Source organism: Stenella coeruleoalba (assembly GCF_951394435.1).
Source record: "Stenella coeruleoalba genome assembly, chromosome: 14".
Taxonomy (NCBI): domain Eukaryota; kingdom Metazoa; phylum Chordata; class Mammalia; order Artiodactyla; family Delphinidae; genus Stenella; species Stenella coeruleoalba.
In genome coordinates this window covers 71574742-71589729 of record NC_137160.1, presented here as the reverse complement: position 1 = coordinate 71589729, position 14988 = coordinate 71574742, and the positions used below count along the sequence as shown (strand labels likewise).

General features: G+C 51.0%; 2 protein-coding genes and 1 long non-coding RNA gene across 10 annotated transcripts in view; 1 reads left to right on the top strand and 2 right to left on the bottom strand.

Moving 5' to 3' along the window:
* SART3 (spliceosome associated factor 3, U4/U6 recycling protein) overlaps nt 1–2810 on the top strand; it is a 53323-nt gene extending 50513 nt beyond the window's left edge. Inside the window, exons 19-20 of one of the 2 annotated variants that reach the window (XM_079943485.1) lie at nt 393–583; nt 1236–2810. In XM_079943485.1, the coding sequence (XP_079799611.1) occupies nt 393–583; nt 1236–1398 (354 nt within the window). In that variant the 3' untranslated portion in view covers nt 1399–2810. The remainder of the gene's footprint in view (nt 1–392; nt 584–1235) is intronic. The other variant, XM_079943486.1, reaches the window with a different exon arrangement.
* Nucleotides 2811–2891: 81 nt separating this feature from the next.
* On the bottom strand, nt 2892–8517 carry FICD (FIC domain protein adenylyltransferase). 4 transcript variants are annotated; one of them, XR_013831437.1, is made up of 5 exons: nt 8444–8517; nt 6687–7033; nt 4313–5897; nt 3070–3200; nt 2892–2977 (listed from the first exon to the last, which is right to left on the bottom strand). XR_013831437.1 is itself a non-coding variant. In XM_079943487.1 (4 exons), exons 3-4 carry the CDS (start codon nt 6985–6987, stop codon nt 4822–4824), a joined length of 1377 nt encoding a protein of 458 aa, XP_079799613.1. In that variant the 5' UTR covers nt 6988–7033; nt 7875–7967; nt 8444–8510; the 3' UTR covers nt 3305–4821. The 4 variants fall into 4 exon arrangements, 1 of the variants encoding a protein (XP_079799613.1); XR_013831438.1 differs by adding an exon at nt 7875–7967 and having other exon boundaries at nt 2953–3151; nt 8444–8510; XR_013831439.1 differs by lacking the exon at nt 8444–8517 and having other exon boundaries at nt 6687–7581.
* Nucleotides 8518–10177: 1660 nt separating this feature from the next.
* LOC307196911 overlaps nt 10178–14988 on the bottom strand; it is a 106309-nt gene continuing 101498 nt past the window's right edge. The window contains exons 5-7 of one of the 4 annotated variants that reach the window (XR_013831285.1): nt 12955–13090; nt 12266–12353; nt 10178–11627 (exon numbers count right to left, since the gene is read on the bottom strand). This is a non-coding gene — a long non-coding RNA (uncharacterized lncRNA). Of the gene's footprint in view, nt 13091–14988 lie in introns of all 4 variants that reach the window. The other 3 variants (XR_013831283.1, XR_013831284.1, XR_013831282.1) reach the window with 3 other exon arrangements.

The window sequence follows — 14988 nt, the reverse complement described above, 5'->3', positions numbered from 1 at the left end:
AGAGTTTGGTTGATCTCTCAACCCCCGTCCCGTTTATCCAGGTTAATCGAGAGTTGAAGAATATGAGTAAGGGCGTCCCCAGGCACAGGGACATCGGGGCTCACCTGTGTCCAGGACACCTCATCCATTTGCTAGATTTATGCTGGTCCCTCTCTCTCTTTCTTTTTTTGGCTGGAGCAAGCACAAGATGCACTGAACTTAAAAAGTTATCTGAAGTTAGTCAGTCGCAGAAATAGGGAGGGAGACTAGGGCTGTGAGACCTATAGACAAAGGATGGCGGTGGTGGGGAGGGAACCCAAGGGTCGGGGGCCCGCCCTGAACCCGCCGGTGAACCTCAGGGAGGAGGTTGTGCCCTGCAACACTCACCTGGCCGGGCTTTTGCAAACTTTCAGGGCCTGGCCTACGTGGAGTACGAAAACGAATCCCAGGCGTCTCAGGCCGTCCTGAAGATGGATGGCATGACTATCAAAGAGAACGTCATCAAAGTGGCTATCAGCAACCCGCCTCAGAGGAAGGCTCCGGAGAAGCCAGAGGCAAGGAAAGCCCCGGGGGGCGCCATGGTGCCGCGGCAGATCTACGGAGCGTAAGTGTTGTGTGCTCTGTGTGCTCGTTGGTGCAGACTTCGTCCTGGCCTGCACCACGGTGACCGAGTTTCCCCTTACCACAGTGAGTTCAGATGGGAGGTCAGGGCCTGGCGTCCCTGGGGCGCTCACGCTCGTTCCCAGGGCAGGGTGTCTGCAGCAAGTCCACGCTGAGGGCCAGTCTGGAAGTGGGACCCTCTCTCGTGTTCGCCGGTTTACACTGGTGATTGATTTTTACGTTAAAGTCCCCTTTGGCAGGTGAATCCATGTGTAGGTTCCATACCTGACAGCCATGTGCTTGCCGTGCTAATCTATATCTCCACCTGTAATCCAGATAGAAGCTCTGTTCCCACCCGACAGGGATGAGGCAGCAGGGTGCGAGGTTATTTGGTGAGGTCTGCAAGTTTACAGCCATTTTTATCCACCCTATGTGTGACGGTATTACACAGACGTGGCCCTCGCCAAATTGCGGAAAAGGCGAAGTTGGTTAAAGTGATTTTTACCTGATAGCCGAAGTCAGGGAGAACAGGGCTCGTCTTATTACCCTTCTTGGTTTTTGTTTTTCACCTTTTACCTTGCGGTGATCTAAGACCGTCCTGGCTTATTTTCATCAATTGTCGCCTCAGAAGGTCCGTGCATTGTTTGCTCTTCCAGGCGGGGGAAGGGGAGGACCCAGCTCTCTCTGCTGCCCCGCGCCCTGCAACGCCCAAGCGCCACCGCAGCCCAGGCTGAAAACGGCCCTGCCCCACCGCCGGCGGCCACCGAGGTACCCAAGATGTCCAATGCCGACTTTGCCAAGTTGCTGCTGAGAAAGTGAGTGGGACTGTGCGAGAAGGGAAATGCCTTACTTGATGCTGGCCGGGAAGACGCCCGGTGCCCAGCTGTGCCCTGGCTGTGCAGGACCCAGTGCAGCGCCTGTGACCACACGCTTGCTCTGGTTTAGGTAGGACGGGAAAAGGGTGTCCAAGGAAAAAAGAGGCTTTAAGTGCTCCCTCATATTGAGGGCGAGAGGATGAAAACGGTCACTCCACAGGCTGGGCGCAGGGTGCAGTTTCCTAAGATGTGTCTTAAAGAGTGAGAAACAGATGTGAAACGCGAACACACCGTTTTGAGACCCCCCTTGTCCAAATATTTTTGGCCACCTCTGGTCCCCTTTTTATAAGACACTTCTCTTACACCCTGCACAGTACATGTGCCCGTCACTCTTTTAATTTTTAAAAGACAGAAAGGCAGATGTTAGTAATTCACCAGAATGGCCTATTTTAGTAAAGGGGTGGGGCAAGGGGCATCACATAAAACATCTGATGGGCTTTTGTTCACGGGGGCGGTGCGTTTTTATATTACGTATTTGTAAATGACACGTCAACCCACTGTTTTGTTTCCTAAAAGCAAAATACTTGTGACATTTGTATAGGAATTCTGTGCGCCATCTGCTATGGACGTTTTTCTTTGCCTAGTGACTAGTGAACTGTGTCTTTGTCTAAATACTGAGTTTCAGCCCTATGGTTTTGTTTAAATAGCATTGTCAAGTGCAAACTTAAATTCTCCCCATTTAGCTTTGTTTATTAAACTGAAGTTCTCTTAAAAACTTCTTGTCGAAAGGTACTCAGATGTGCATTCAAATATGTATTTTGAAATGGGTGTACCTTGGTTTACCTAATGGGTGTGTAAATAGAACTTTTGTAAGTCAAATCCGCTTGGCACTTTGATTTAAACCATTTCTGCTGTGGTATCTTCGGTTTTAAACTTCAGTTTACAGCAGTTTGGCACTTAAACAGCTTTCAAGCTTTTTTACCCACATCTTTTATCCAGTATTTATTGCTTTGAAAGTGAGCAGTTCAGTAGGGAAACTGACTTTATAAAAGGCACTCTGGGGAAAAAAATCGGAATTCTTTCCTATGTCATGAAAATCAGCTCATTTATCTGTTTCTAAAGGTTTTATGCATCATTCAGGCTTTCCTATATTTTTTAACTTAACAATTGAAACAGATAAGTAGTAAACTAAGCCCCGTGTGCCTGTCATCGAGCTTCAGCATTGCTCAGCTCATAGCCCGTCTTCATCTCCACCTCCTGCCCCTCTTGTATCCTGTGTTCTGGAGGGACAGTCACCTAATAATACTGTAGCACGTATCTCTAAGGACTTAAAGGCCTTGGTTTTTATCATTTCTAGAAACATCAGCAGTAATACCTTAATGTTATCAACCATCCAGGCAGATCTCCAATTTCATGTTGTTTTGTAAATAAGTTTTTTAATTGATAGGTTCTCTGTACCTCATCTTTATCTTCTGCACAGAACGTTAGGTGTTTTTGAATTCAAGCAGCGGCTGTGGAGCAGTCAGAAGAACCTGTGTTCTCTGGGGTGGCCGGCCATCCACTTCCCTGCAGAGAGGCCCGTTCTGTGGGTGAGAGGATGTGGGTCAGTTGGGGACCAAGGGGCCATGGACCTTTCCTTAGTAATCCAGGTCACGTGGTGGACATCTGACCTCACCCTCTCAGATGTCCACAGGGGCTTGTTACAGAGGTGGACCTTTCAGACTCGAGCAGGACCCGATTCAGGTGCAGGGTGTTGACTGTTCCAGAAATAGATTTTCAGAAACCTAGGAGTGGGTTTATGTAGTCCTGGGGGGGAAAAACTGATGGTAAATAGATACATGAAAAACCATTTCAGCTACTCGTGTCTTAGTGCAAGATCAGCGATACATCCCTGTCAATGTAACCAACCAGTTCTGTCTCGGTGTCTTGTTGAAATAATTACCATCTTGGATCTGTTTTTCTCCCAGAACAATATAAAGAATACCGCTAAAGTTCTGAAAGAATCCCTCCTTCCCCCTCAGGATAGATGGGTGGGAACAGCTCTTGAATAAGGCAGCAAAGTCTCAGGCATTTATGTAACAAAATACTTTACTTTATTAGTAATTTGTTAAAATAATACCCTTCACATAGCTAAAGTGCAAATTTCTCCCTCTGGTACAAAGCAAGCACTTCTGTCAGGCTTCCTTGGTGTGCTTATAAAGAGCAAGACGATTAGAAGAGTTAAGGTTTAAGAAATACCTTATGGCAGCATACAAATACAAAAATATTTTTTATCAAGGTTTGAATAACTATCACTTGGGGCCATTTCATACATCTTTTCACTTACTAATCTTTCAGAAAATTACTCCGTGCTCCTTCAGACTAAGCAGCAGCAGCCAACTTGGAAGCTTGGCTTTAGTTACATGTAACAGTTTATCTTCTAACAAGTTGCTAGGAACATAAGGCCACTCCAAGGCAATCTGCTCTGCTTCCCTGAGGGGACAGTGGCTGTGGGGCAGGTGAGTGGATTAAAGGGACGCATCCTGGCTGTGGTCAAGTGTTCTCAGCTCCTGTGAACTGGCGCTCTGACTCCTCACAAATGCTTGTTGGGTACTGACGAGGCGTCTGTCTTCAGATTTGCAGCAGGATTTAATTGTTAGGTGACAAACCCAGAAGAACCTTTAGACTGAAACATCTGGTCTGAATTGCTGCAGGTGTGAGAAACATCAATACGAAGCACCCAGGCTAGCCACGCCCCTGTTCTTAATTAGAGAAACGGCCGACGTGGCAAAGTAACAGCCTCTGGTACCGGAGTTTGCAAACTATGGCTCAAAGAACCTTCCTCGAAATAAGCGAGGTATCTAACTAGATATACTGTAAACGTTCATTTCACATCTCAGAAATTTGCTCTACCGGTAAGGATTAGTTACAACACTAACCTCTTGGCAGGGGAGCCAACGCCTGTACGAAAGGAAGCTTTCAGTCACTTCTCACAACTGCGACCGGGTTCTCCTCAGCCGTGCGGACTTCTCTCAGGTAGTCACAGACCCTCGCGGCCGGTTCCAGAAAGGGCTGCAAGGGGTTACTCCTCCGGACCCCACCTCAGTGCAGATTCTGCTCCAGAACCTGTGTTCTGGTCACACAAGGAGCACTGATGCCCCCAAAGCCTGCTGGGGCCACCCCAAGGATCGGGGCCACCAGCACAGACAGCACACATTTAACCAGCTCTGAGGGAAATAAATAACTGGGCTCAATTATAAGTTATCTTAGGGACAAGGCTTAATAACTTAGTTTTCGTCTTTAAAGAAGCATTTGGAGGTAAAGAATGTTTAGGTTTCTTACCCATCTTCTTTTACTCTGGGAGATGACTAGGTTTCTAGAATTGCTGAGTTTCTTGGATTTATTCCCCCCCGGGACATCCTTTGCCACCAAGGGAGGATTTAGAGCGTTAGGGCTTCACAGGCAGCGTCTCCTTGAACCTAGAGTGGTTGGGTCTGGCCTCTGGCAGTGCCACAGGGTACTCTGTGGTGGCAAAGAGCAGGGTGTCCAGGGTTGTCTCCGTGCACTTGGCAATGAAGCGGATGAACGGCCTCACATCGCCCTCGTTGGCCACCTCCAGCACGTGGTAGTACTCGGACCTCTGCTCCTTGCGGATGGTGATGGGCGGGTAGCCCGCCTGCATGAGGATGAGGTTCATGAGCAGGCGCGAGGTCCTGCCGTTGCCGTCGATGAAGGGGTGGATGTAGACGAGTTTATAGTGGGCCAGGGCCGCAAACTCCACCGGGTGCAGGTTCATGGCGTCCTCCGAGTTGAGCCATTGTATGAACTCCTGCATCTGCTTCTCCACCTCCTGAGGGTGGGGCGGGACGTGGTGGCCCACCAGGACCTGGGTCGTGCGAAAGCGGCCAGCTTCCACGGGATCCACGTACCCCAGCACCCGCCGGTGGATCTCCAGCACGTCGCTGATGCTGACAGAGCCGATGCGGGAGAGCAGCGTCGTGTTGACGTACTTCATGGCCGCGTGCATGCCGATGACCTCATTCTGCTCCTCCAGGCTCTTCCCCGGCACGGCGTAGCGGGTCTCCAGGATGTGCCTGATCTCTGAGAGGGTGAGAGTGTTGCCTTCGATGGCCACTGTGTGGTAGATGTGGTGGTAGTACGTCTCCTCCATGACCCGGCGCAGTGCCGAGTTGCCCTTGGGGATGGACATGACCTTCTTCACTTTGCTGTCGATGATGCTGAAGTACCGCTGGTCAATCTCCTCCACCAGCGGCAGCGTGCGGTCGCGGTTGACCAGCGCCTTCTTGTGGTGGGGCGCGATGGTCAGTGCTCTGGTGTACAGGTAGTCAGCCTGGATGATGTCCCTGTCCTCTTCTGAGAAGATGCCGAACTCATTGAGCGCGTCCACAAAGCCTGGGTCCATGTTGAGGGCGTGCAGGAAGAGCTTGTGGGCTTTCTCCCGCTTGCCCTGGCGTTTCATTTCCAGGGCTTGGTTCAAAGCTGCTTTGGCTTCTAACTTGCTGGCTAGAAAAGAGTCAAAGAGGCGTGGGTCAGGGAGGGGCAGAGGACGTTCAGGGGCGGCGTCACCCCTGACAGCTGGTCTTCTCAATGGCCTCAGGGGGCTCTATCCAGCCATGTTGTACATGCCCTTCCCATACCTGTATGTGCAGACAGGTTTGTTTCCTACAGCCCAGTGGGGCCCTGTGCTGGTCGCTGTCCACTCAGCCCCAGAGCTGTTCTCTACCGTGGGGGCAGCAGCCGGGCTCCTTGGCCCCCTCCTCTGACCTGCCGTCGTTGAGTGGCTGTGTTCTACGGCCGCAGCTCCTGTCAGGCGGGCCTCCCCTACCTCTGCTCCAGCTCGCAGCCGTTCTGGTGATTTCTTCTGGAGGTGCGGGTCCCTTCTTCCCCCTGCCTCCACCCCTGCCCCTTTAGGCCCTGGTTTTCAACTGGACCCTGCGGTACCTCTGGCCCTTTTCTGCTGGCCCTCCCACCCCCAGTGCCAGCCACACCTCCTAGACTTCTTTTAGTTCCTCAAGTGCCCAGGGCTCTCCTACCTTGTGGTCTCTGCCTGGAACACTCTCCCCTCAAACCTTTTTCCCTTGGGTCTCTCCTCAGGCATCCCCTCCTCCAGGGAGCCTTCCTGTGTGCTCCTACGGCTCCCTCTGCTTCTGTATCACCACATGTATCTCAGCCACCTATCACCTTGTCTGGCTAGGAGCTCAGGGCTGACCCTGTACCCCGCACACACGACATAGCTGGCCCTCTAAATACCTATGGGATTCACGAGCGTCGAGGCGAGATGGCCAGTCTTACCTGCAGAGGCCTTGGTCTTGACCACCAGCGGTGCTGCATCCCTGGAGGTGACACTGAGCTCCGTGGATGGTCTGGTGCACTTGGTGACAGTAGGCTGGGCCCTGTCCATCTTGCTCCTGAGCAGGTAGAAGCCTTTGAGCACAGCCAGACACTGCTCCTCCATGGCCCCCAGCGGCAGCAGCAGGGCCATCAGGGAGCCCAGCGCCATGCTCAGCAGTATCACCCACAGGAAGCGGCCCCAGACTGAGACCCATTTTGGTTCAGTCACCGCCATCACTGAAGCCATCGACATGAGTGTCATCTGGACCCAGGGGTGGGCCCCTTGCACATGTCCACAGTGGCTGGATCTGCAAGGAACCAGGAGTTGCAGGAGGTGAAGCAGGGGAACCGATACCTTGATGACACATTTCTGGCTTCAGGGGAGGCTTGGAGACCCCACGGTTCTTAATTCACTGTGACCAGGGGGTGGGGGTGAGGCAAGGATTAGGTGCTGCCTCCAGGGCGGTGTGACTGAAAAACAGTGCTGCCACCCAACTGCTATTAAACACCTACTGCGCGCCAGACCCTGTGGTAAACCCTAAGGACCTCACACGTACCCTCCTGCAATCTTCAGCAGGAACTGAGGCTGCCCCATTCTCCAGCGGAGACCGGCTCAGGGAGGTGAAGGCCCTCGCCCAGAGTCACCCAGTGAGCAAGTGACGGCCTTGGGTTATGGCTCAAAAGCCTCCCCACTTAAGCATAAATCTGTGGCCCCTGACCCCAAACACTGGGTGCCCTAGACACATAACACACATGTCCAGAACAGCTAAGGTAGTTCTGAGGCTCATTCTGTGGTAAGTACAACTGTTTGAAGGCCGGATTTATTGCCACCTGGGCAGTCAGCTCTTCCTGCCCTCACCCTGGTATTAGCCACAATGCTGTTCCCCGCTCTGGACTTCTTTTCCTGGCCTGTCCAGGAGGCATCCCACCTAGAGTTTGGGCAGTCTAAGCATCTCAAGAGGAACTCAGGTTGTGGGCCAGAGGGGGTGACCACTTGCCTTCTGTGACAATGAGCAGGTGCTTGGGGCTGGCAGTGGGAGTGGAGGGATCGGGTCTGCAAACACCATCATACTAACAATAGGCATTTATTAAGCAACTACGGTGTGCTGGGCATTGAGCTGAGCGCTAGCAATGCCTTATCTCACTTACCCCTCACCACCTCACGGAGGAAAGCAGCCCCTAGGCTCCACTTTACAGACGAGAGAAACTGATACACAGAAAGCAAGTCAATTCCCAGACAACCTGCAGGGAATAAACAGCGGCATTCGGGAACGAATTCCCAGTGCACCTGGGTCCAGAGTACCCAGGTCTTCACCTCTTTTATCATAACCAGGGCCCAAGCACCCGATCCCGTCTGCTCCTGGTACTGGACCAAGACCCAGGACTGACTGATAAGGTTTCTGGGGGAGCCTGGCCGGTTGATACAGAACATCTGAAAAGGCGCGATACGAGCTCTAATGGGGAGGTACGGAAGAGGGTGTGGGTCACTGCTTCGTCCAGGTGGTCGGCGCGGGCTCCTCGGCGGGGCTGGAGTTCTCCCGAGGAGGACGAGCGTTCTGGGGGCACGAATCTCTCAGCCCTTACTAGCTAGGAAGGGGGAAACAGGCTCCAAGAGGCGAGGACACTGGACTAAGGTCATTCTGAGAAGCCGCCGCTTTCCGAACCTCACCCAGGGCTCGCTGCCCCGCTGCACCCTTCCCGGTTCACCCTCTCCTCACCTCGCGCCACTACCGGGCCCTGCTCTGCTGTCGCCTTCTCAGCACTCGCAGTCTCGGCTGGCCGCCGGCTCCGGAGACCTTTGCCGTCAGCCCGTGGCCCCGCCCTCGGCGACTCGCCATTGGCCGGCCCGCCATCCTCTTCGCAGCGTATTGGCTTCCTCACTTTGTCTGCGCCTCGCATTTCCGGGTTCCCGCTCTGCCTCCGCTTTCCCGGGAAAGACGCGCCGTGGGCCACTCCCATTGGCTGACTCCTGTATTGGTCTCGTGCCCGAAAGGACCAATAAGCAATAGGAGAGGCGGGGCGTGAGCGACAAGCGGGAGCCCCAGGTGCGGAAAACCCCCGCCTATGCGGTTTTGGGGCGCTCTGGGTACGGCCTGAAAACTCGAAGTTCCAATTGTCTTTCCCTTAAGTTTCTTCCTTCCGCGGGCCCCTCTCGCAGTCCCCTGGGCCTCAGTTTCCTTAGGTGTAAAGTGAGAATACTGATGGTTTACAGCTGTCCACCCTGTTAGTCTGACTTAACACCCCGCGTTCTCAGCCTCCTCTCTGTCCTACCAGGGTTGCCCTCTTCCCCCGTCTCTCACCTTCTTTTCCTCCTGACTTTTAAATTTACATCCTCTTGAGAAGAGCCTGGCTGGTTCTCTTGCTTCCCGGTGTGGGCAAAGAATGTTGCCTGCCATTTCAGCAAGCAAAGAACTTTGCCTGCCATTCTGGTAGACAATGGATTATGGCCATCCCTCAAGCCATCCTACGTTGCAGCTGCCCAGAGGGTTTGTGTGCCCTAGGTGGAACTCAAGATGGAAAAAAACAGGATACTGGTCCTAGATAATTAAGATGCATATCAAAGGAACAATTTCAATGAGCCTACATTCTTCCATCTTCTTATAGAAAGGCACTAAACTCATTCACTTGAGATGCTTTTTGTGATTAGCAGTAATCTTCTGAGTGTTCAACTGCACCCCCGCCCCCCCCCCCCCCGCAAAAACTCATATCCTGGCTCCTCCCTTACCTCTTTGGAACAGTTCTTCAGAGTTGAGAAGACTCTGCAGTCGTCAGTAATGTCCCTGAACAAGAACAATTCAACTTTCAGGTTGTATGTTTTGTTTTTCAGTCGACAGTGAGAAGTTTTCTCCTTGAAGCAGAGAACTGAAAGCTCCATTTTAATTCAAATTTTTTTTTTTTTTTTTTTTGCGGTACCTGGGGCTCTCACTGTTGTGGCCTCTCCCATTGTGAAGCACAGGCCCTGGAAGCGCAGGCTCAGCGGCCATGGCTCACGGGCCCAGCCGCTCCGCGGCATGTGGGATCTTCCCGGACCGGGGCACGAACCCATGTCCCCTGCATCGGCAGGTGAACTCTCAACCAGTGCGCCACCAGGGAAGCCCTAATTCACAAATATTGACATTAAACATCCAGGACACGCCCAGAAATGCTACAGTACATGAGTTAAAAAATATATATATTAGCAGTACAGATTCTGTAGTCAGGGAAACCTGGGCTTAAATTCAGACTTTGTCACCTTGGCTGTGTTCCCTTGAGCGGGTCACAGTTTCCCCATCTGTAAAATGGGGGCAAACAGCCTACCTCACTTTTGCCCTCAAGTTTGGGATTTGCAGAAGGCCTGACACCAAAGTAAGCTCCTCTTGTCCGATGCACAGCAAGCCAAAATGCTGAGAAACTGAGGTTTGCAACGAAGAGGACTGATTCGCAACACAGCCAAGCAAGGAGACAGGAGAACAAATCTCTGATCTGCCTCTCCTTGAAGGCAAGGGGCTCCGGGTATTTAGGAGATGAAGAATAAAGCTGCAAGGCGGAGGCATGGGGAGCAGGGGGCAGGTGATTGGAAAAAGGTGTGATAATTATCCTGCACAGGCGTAAGCTACAGGCCTCTGCAGGTTTAAAAGGTCACCGACGGACCCCCGCCCATGCCCAGGTGAATGGTGGATGGACCCCTGCCCACTCCCAGGTGAATGGTGGGTGGTCCTATCCAGTCTCAACCAGCTCAGCTGAACGAGACACAGCTGACTCCAAGTTCCTAGACAACAACTTGGTCAAATACCTTATTGTTTAGCTATGGGCTGCTTGGAGGACAGGCAAGTCTTAAACAACCTTAGTGGAAACAGGTGAAATGGATTTAACTCATGGTGGCAGTTCCCCCTATTTTTGATCATTCCTTAATCTTGAGGAATAAAGGCAAAAACCATTCTGGCTACTTCCTGCTGATAAGAGTTGCAGCTTGTGGAATCAAACTGCTTAGTACTCACTCGAAAATATTCTCTTATTCCTGGATTCAAGTTAACATTTTGATTTTAATAAACAATTACTACCTACACACCAGCTGTCAAGGCACTTATAGGCCCAAGATTGGTAACTGAAACCACAGACGAAGATGTACCCTGAGGGGGGCACACAGAATGTCAGACATCTGACATTCTTAGATATTAAATATGGAAGGGACATAGCCTGGGAAAATTAAGTACAGTTTCTACAATATCCTGACAAAGTAGAACCTTGCCAGGGGTAGACAAGAGCTCTTTAAAAATCCAAGGACATGAGGAGAGGACCAAATTTCAGCTTAGTCAAGAAAAAACAGGGGACAGGAAATTCTATTAGCCTAATCTGATATGTTACATCTGAAGACACAGTGAAGATAGGGAGAGTCAAAAAATTAATGACAGGCACAGTCAAGGGATCCAATACAGAAAAAAGGTTTTGGATCACAAGTCCAGCAGCTAAAGGGATTAGCACTTCTCAAACTTTGGCAAAAGTAGGTAATCACTGAATTGTCCTTCCAAGCCTGGGAGGTTAGAAGCCAAGAGAAGGCATAACAAAAAAGAACAATCATTCTGGTAATCTAACAAGTTATTTAAATTGCCTTCTGAGAATTACCAAAGCCACCACTGCAGCAATCCCACTCACCTGGATTTCCTGCAGCTTCTTTCTGAAAAGAAGCTTAAGATCCATGAAGGGGTTCACCTGCCCCCTTGGAGGAGTCACTGTTGGGGGTCTGGAACCAGCCAAGGTTCGGATGATCTTGGTTGCAGTTTTTCTTCTGCAGCAAAAGCATGGTTTCTGTTTCCCCATCATGTTCCTCATAAGGTCTGGTCCAGTGAGGATGGAGCTGGTTTTCCAGATGTTTATTCTTCCAAGATTCCAGTCTAGAGGTTCCTCGTCTCCCCTAAGAGCTTCCTAAGAGGGGTTCTGCTATGAGTCCAAAGTTGGGGATCCACATGGGGCAGAACCCGGCCACCCCCAGGAATCCCCGGGGGTCTAGAGTTTCCATTCTATCGGGGAGCAAGTCTCTCTATCCTTGTGAGAGTTCAGAACCCAAGTATTTAACAGAGGGCTGAGAACTCTGCCTTTTTTTTGGACCCATGATAGCCTCTTTCAGTCAAGAAGTTCAAAGTCAACACCGTATTCTGGTCCTAGGTGGCTGTCTTACTGGAAATCAAAAGACCATCCACAATACTGGAGCAGGGATCCCTTCCTTAGTGGAAGCTCCCTCAAATCTTTTGCCAGGATTTCTCCCAACATCGTGGGGGAATTTTTAAACCATCCCCCCGCCGCCCAGGAAGTAGTGTCCAGGAGCACTGTTTTTTAACTCTTGTATCTAGACCTTCCCATCTGCAGGCAAACAACTCTTGGGAGTCAGAACTCGAGGGTATGCAAAAAGAAAAAACAAAAGCCATCCTTCGACTCCAATATGGGAAACGAACAAAAGCCTCCAGACAAAGTAGTGAGCAGGGTGTGTGGGTTAGGGATCACTGGGTGAATGTCTTAGGCGTAGCAGTCTCTGCTCTCTTCCCAGGACCCCCATCCCCTCTCACCTCCTGGCTCCCCTTCTGCAGTATCTCTTCCGGAATGGTCACAGGCTGTCTTTTGGGGTTGGAACAGTAGAGTCTGCAGTGGGCGAGCCTGCTCAGGGGGTACATGAATGTCTATTTGCCCAGGTGCAAAGGTAACCCTGGTATTTAGTGAGTCTTGTCCCAGAAGGGGAATGGGGCATTCAGGCATGCGTGGAAAGCTGTGCTTCAGACGGGTTTCCCCATCTGACGGTCTAGTGACTGGAGAAGGGGCTTTTTCAAGGTTTCTCCCATCACCCCAGTCACTAACAGTCTCAGAAGAAAGTTTGGAAGGCCAGGTGTTTAAGACAAAGTAAGTGGTCCCCGTATCAATCGGAAAATCCAAAGGCTGATTCCCCACACAGGCACAGTCATCCAGGGCTCCACATGCGAGATACTGATGGACTCGATGGGATTTAGAAGAACCTCTGTCATTTTTTTTTTTAATTTAATTTTTTTATACAGCAGGTTCTTATTAGTTATCCATTTTATACATATTAATGTATAGATGTCAATCAACCTGTCATTCTTGATCACCTGGCACACCAACTGTTTACCTTTAAGTCTTACTGAGGATGGGACGCTTTTCCAGGGTCCCTCCTGTTTACAATATGCACGCTGGTGGGGTCCCACTATCGGATGCACCATTCAAGTGGGAGCTTGGGGCCTCTTACCTTTTGCTGAGTCCCTCGTGGGGCGTCATCCATTTGGTCCGGCTCTTCCCTGTGTCAAGGCAGTCACCAGTGGAGTGGCCAGTTTTATTCTCTGTCGTTCCCTTTTCTCCTGAACTGGTCCCTTCCATGAACAATTCTGAAGGCAATTTAAACAAGATGAGACATAGGCATCCCTAAAGCCCCTTCCACCTTTTGTTATTTCCTCTGTATATCAGGGGTGCTCTGACCAATAAGAGTTATATTAGCCATCTTTAAATTCCGTGGAGCCTCAGGGTCTATACCTGTATATTGCCTGTAGGCTTTAAAGATCCAGTCTAGAAATTCTGGAAGACCCTCATTCGGTTTCCTTTTTACCTCCTGTACTTCACTGAGGCTTCTTTGGCTTGGCGCCCCTCTTGGCAACCCTCCAAGAATGCAGTCTCCATGCCGTTCAAGTTCTAGCCCATCCCCAGCATTCACCTCCCAACTGGGGGTCTGCTGTTGGTACACTTGCCATGGCTCATACTGGGTTACCAGCGATTTCCGTGTGCAGCTGATCTGCCTCTCCCGTGGCTTTATCCAGCACCATTCTATGTCCTTCTGAAGTGAGGAGGGTACTTCATAAACTTTGCCTGAACCTTTTGTCTGGGGGGGGGGGGGGTGGCCATGCTGCGCGGCACGTGGGGTCCTAGTTCCCCGACCAGGGATGGGACCTGTGCCCTCTGCAGTGGGAGCGCGGAGCGCCCTAACCACTGGACCTAACCACCGGGAATTTTGAACATCTGCCCAGGTTGGGTTGGGGGTTGCAAAGATCGGTGAAAGAAGATCTTCCATTCTCTTTGGGCCGTCTCTGTAAGCTGGCATATGGTTCTCCCAATTAACTAAATCTGAAGTTGAAAAGGGATAGTGGACCCATGTCCGTCTCACAGGCTACCCAGGACTCAGCATCCACACCCCCAGTGGGGACTCAGCTAAGGGAGATTGCCCCACCCGAGTTGGGGTAGCTCCCTGGCAGGTACGGGAGGGGGAGACCATTCCTATCTGTTGACTCTTGGAGACAGGGGGCGGAACTCGAGCCTGAGGCTGTGGCTCAGACCCTGGCAATGAAAAAGCAGGAACGCCATCGTCTGGGGATAGAGAAGGAGCAGTCGCAGTGTCTGACTGACTTCACGGCAAGTGGTCCTCCCTGCATTTGAATCGAGCAGAAGAGGTTTCTCTGTCTCCCCTTCCTGTTGGACCATAACCCTGTATCTCCTCTGCATAGGTTTATTCTGATACAACATCAGAGACTGTAATATAATGCAGCTCATCCCGTTCTTCTTCCCATTTACAAACTAAATCTAGTTGCAGAATTGTAATTTAAGGATTCTTTTTCAGACCATTTTGCTCCGGAGTCTAAAGGATATTGTGGCCGTGCAGTGTCACTAAACAAACAAGACAAACCATTTTTTTCTTTTCCATGGATCCATTACTCAAAGTCTCCCAATTTGGGAGAATGCAGCGAGAGGGCTGCACAGGGGACTTGAGTTAACATTTCTCATTTTGAGGGGCTTTGCTTCCAGGTGGTTACAGCAACGAAATCCTTCTAAGGGTCCTGGCTACAGGCACCAAGAAGCTCAGTCCCCAGTAGCCCACCTTTAACAGGGCCATCAGACAGACGGACATAGATAAGACCAGACCAGAACAAACAAGACCAAAACCCAGAGCCCCAGGTCTTTCACCCAGGCATGGAGTACCTGGTAGCTGTGAGTCTTTTATGTCGGCTCCAAAATCCTACCAGCTGGGCCTCCAGCCCATGACTGGGTGATCACTGCAAAGACGATCCATGCACAGGTGTGTTTCTTTAACGAGATTAATCACCCCAAAGATGTCTTCCAGACTCCCAAGCCCCCAAACCATCTCTTCGTTGCAAAACAAAAATAAGCACCAAAGGTCAGTGGCACCTCGCTGGGGAGATCCAGGGGAGGGTCCCTGACACGATCAGACTGGGAGCTGCCGGGACTCGTCCACAGGCTCCCAGCACCAGTGAGGGGCTGACGAGTCACAGGTAATAGG

What these genes read in the sequence shown, in the direction of transcription:
- FICD (XM_079943487.1), bottom strand. Translation starts at nt 6,987, where the DNA reads ATGACACTCATGTCGATGGCTTCAGTGATGGCGGTGACTGAACCAAAA. An exon ending in CAAGACCAAGGCCTCTGCAG is followed by an intron (nt 5,898 to 6,686) that starts GTAAGACTGGCC and finishes ACTCTTTTCTAG; the next exon opens with CCAGCAAGTTAGAAGCCAAA.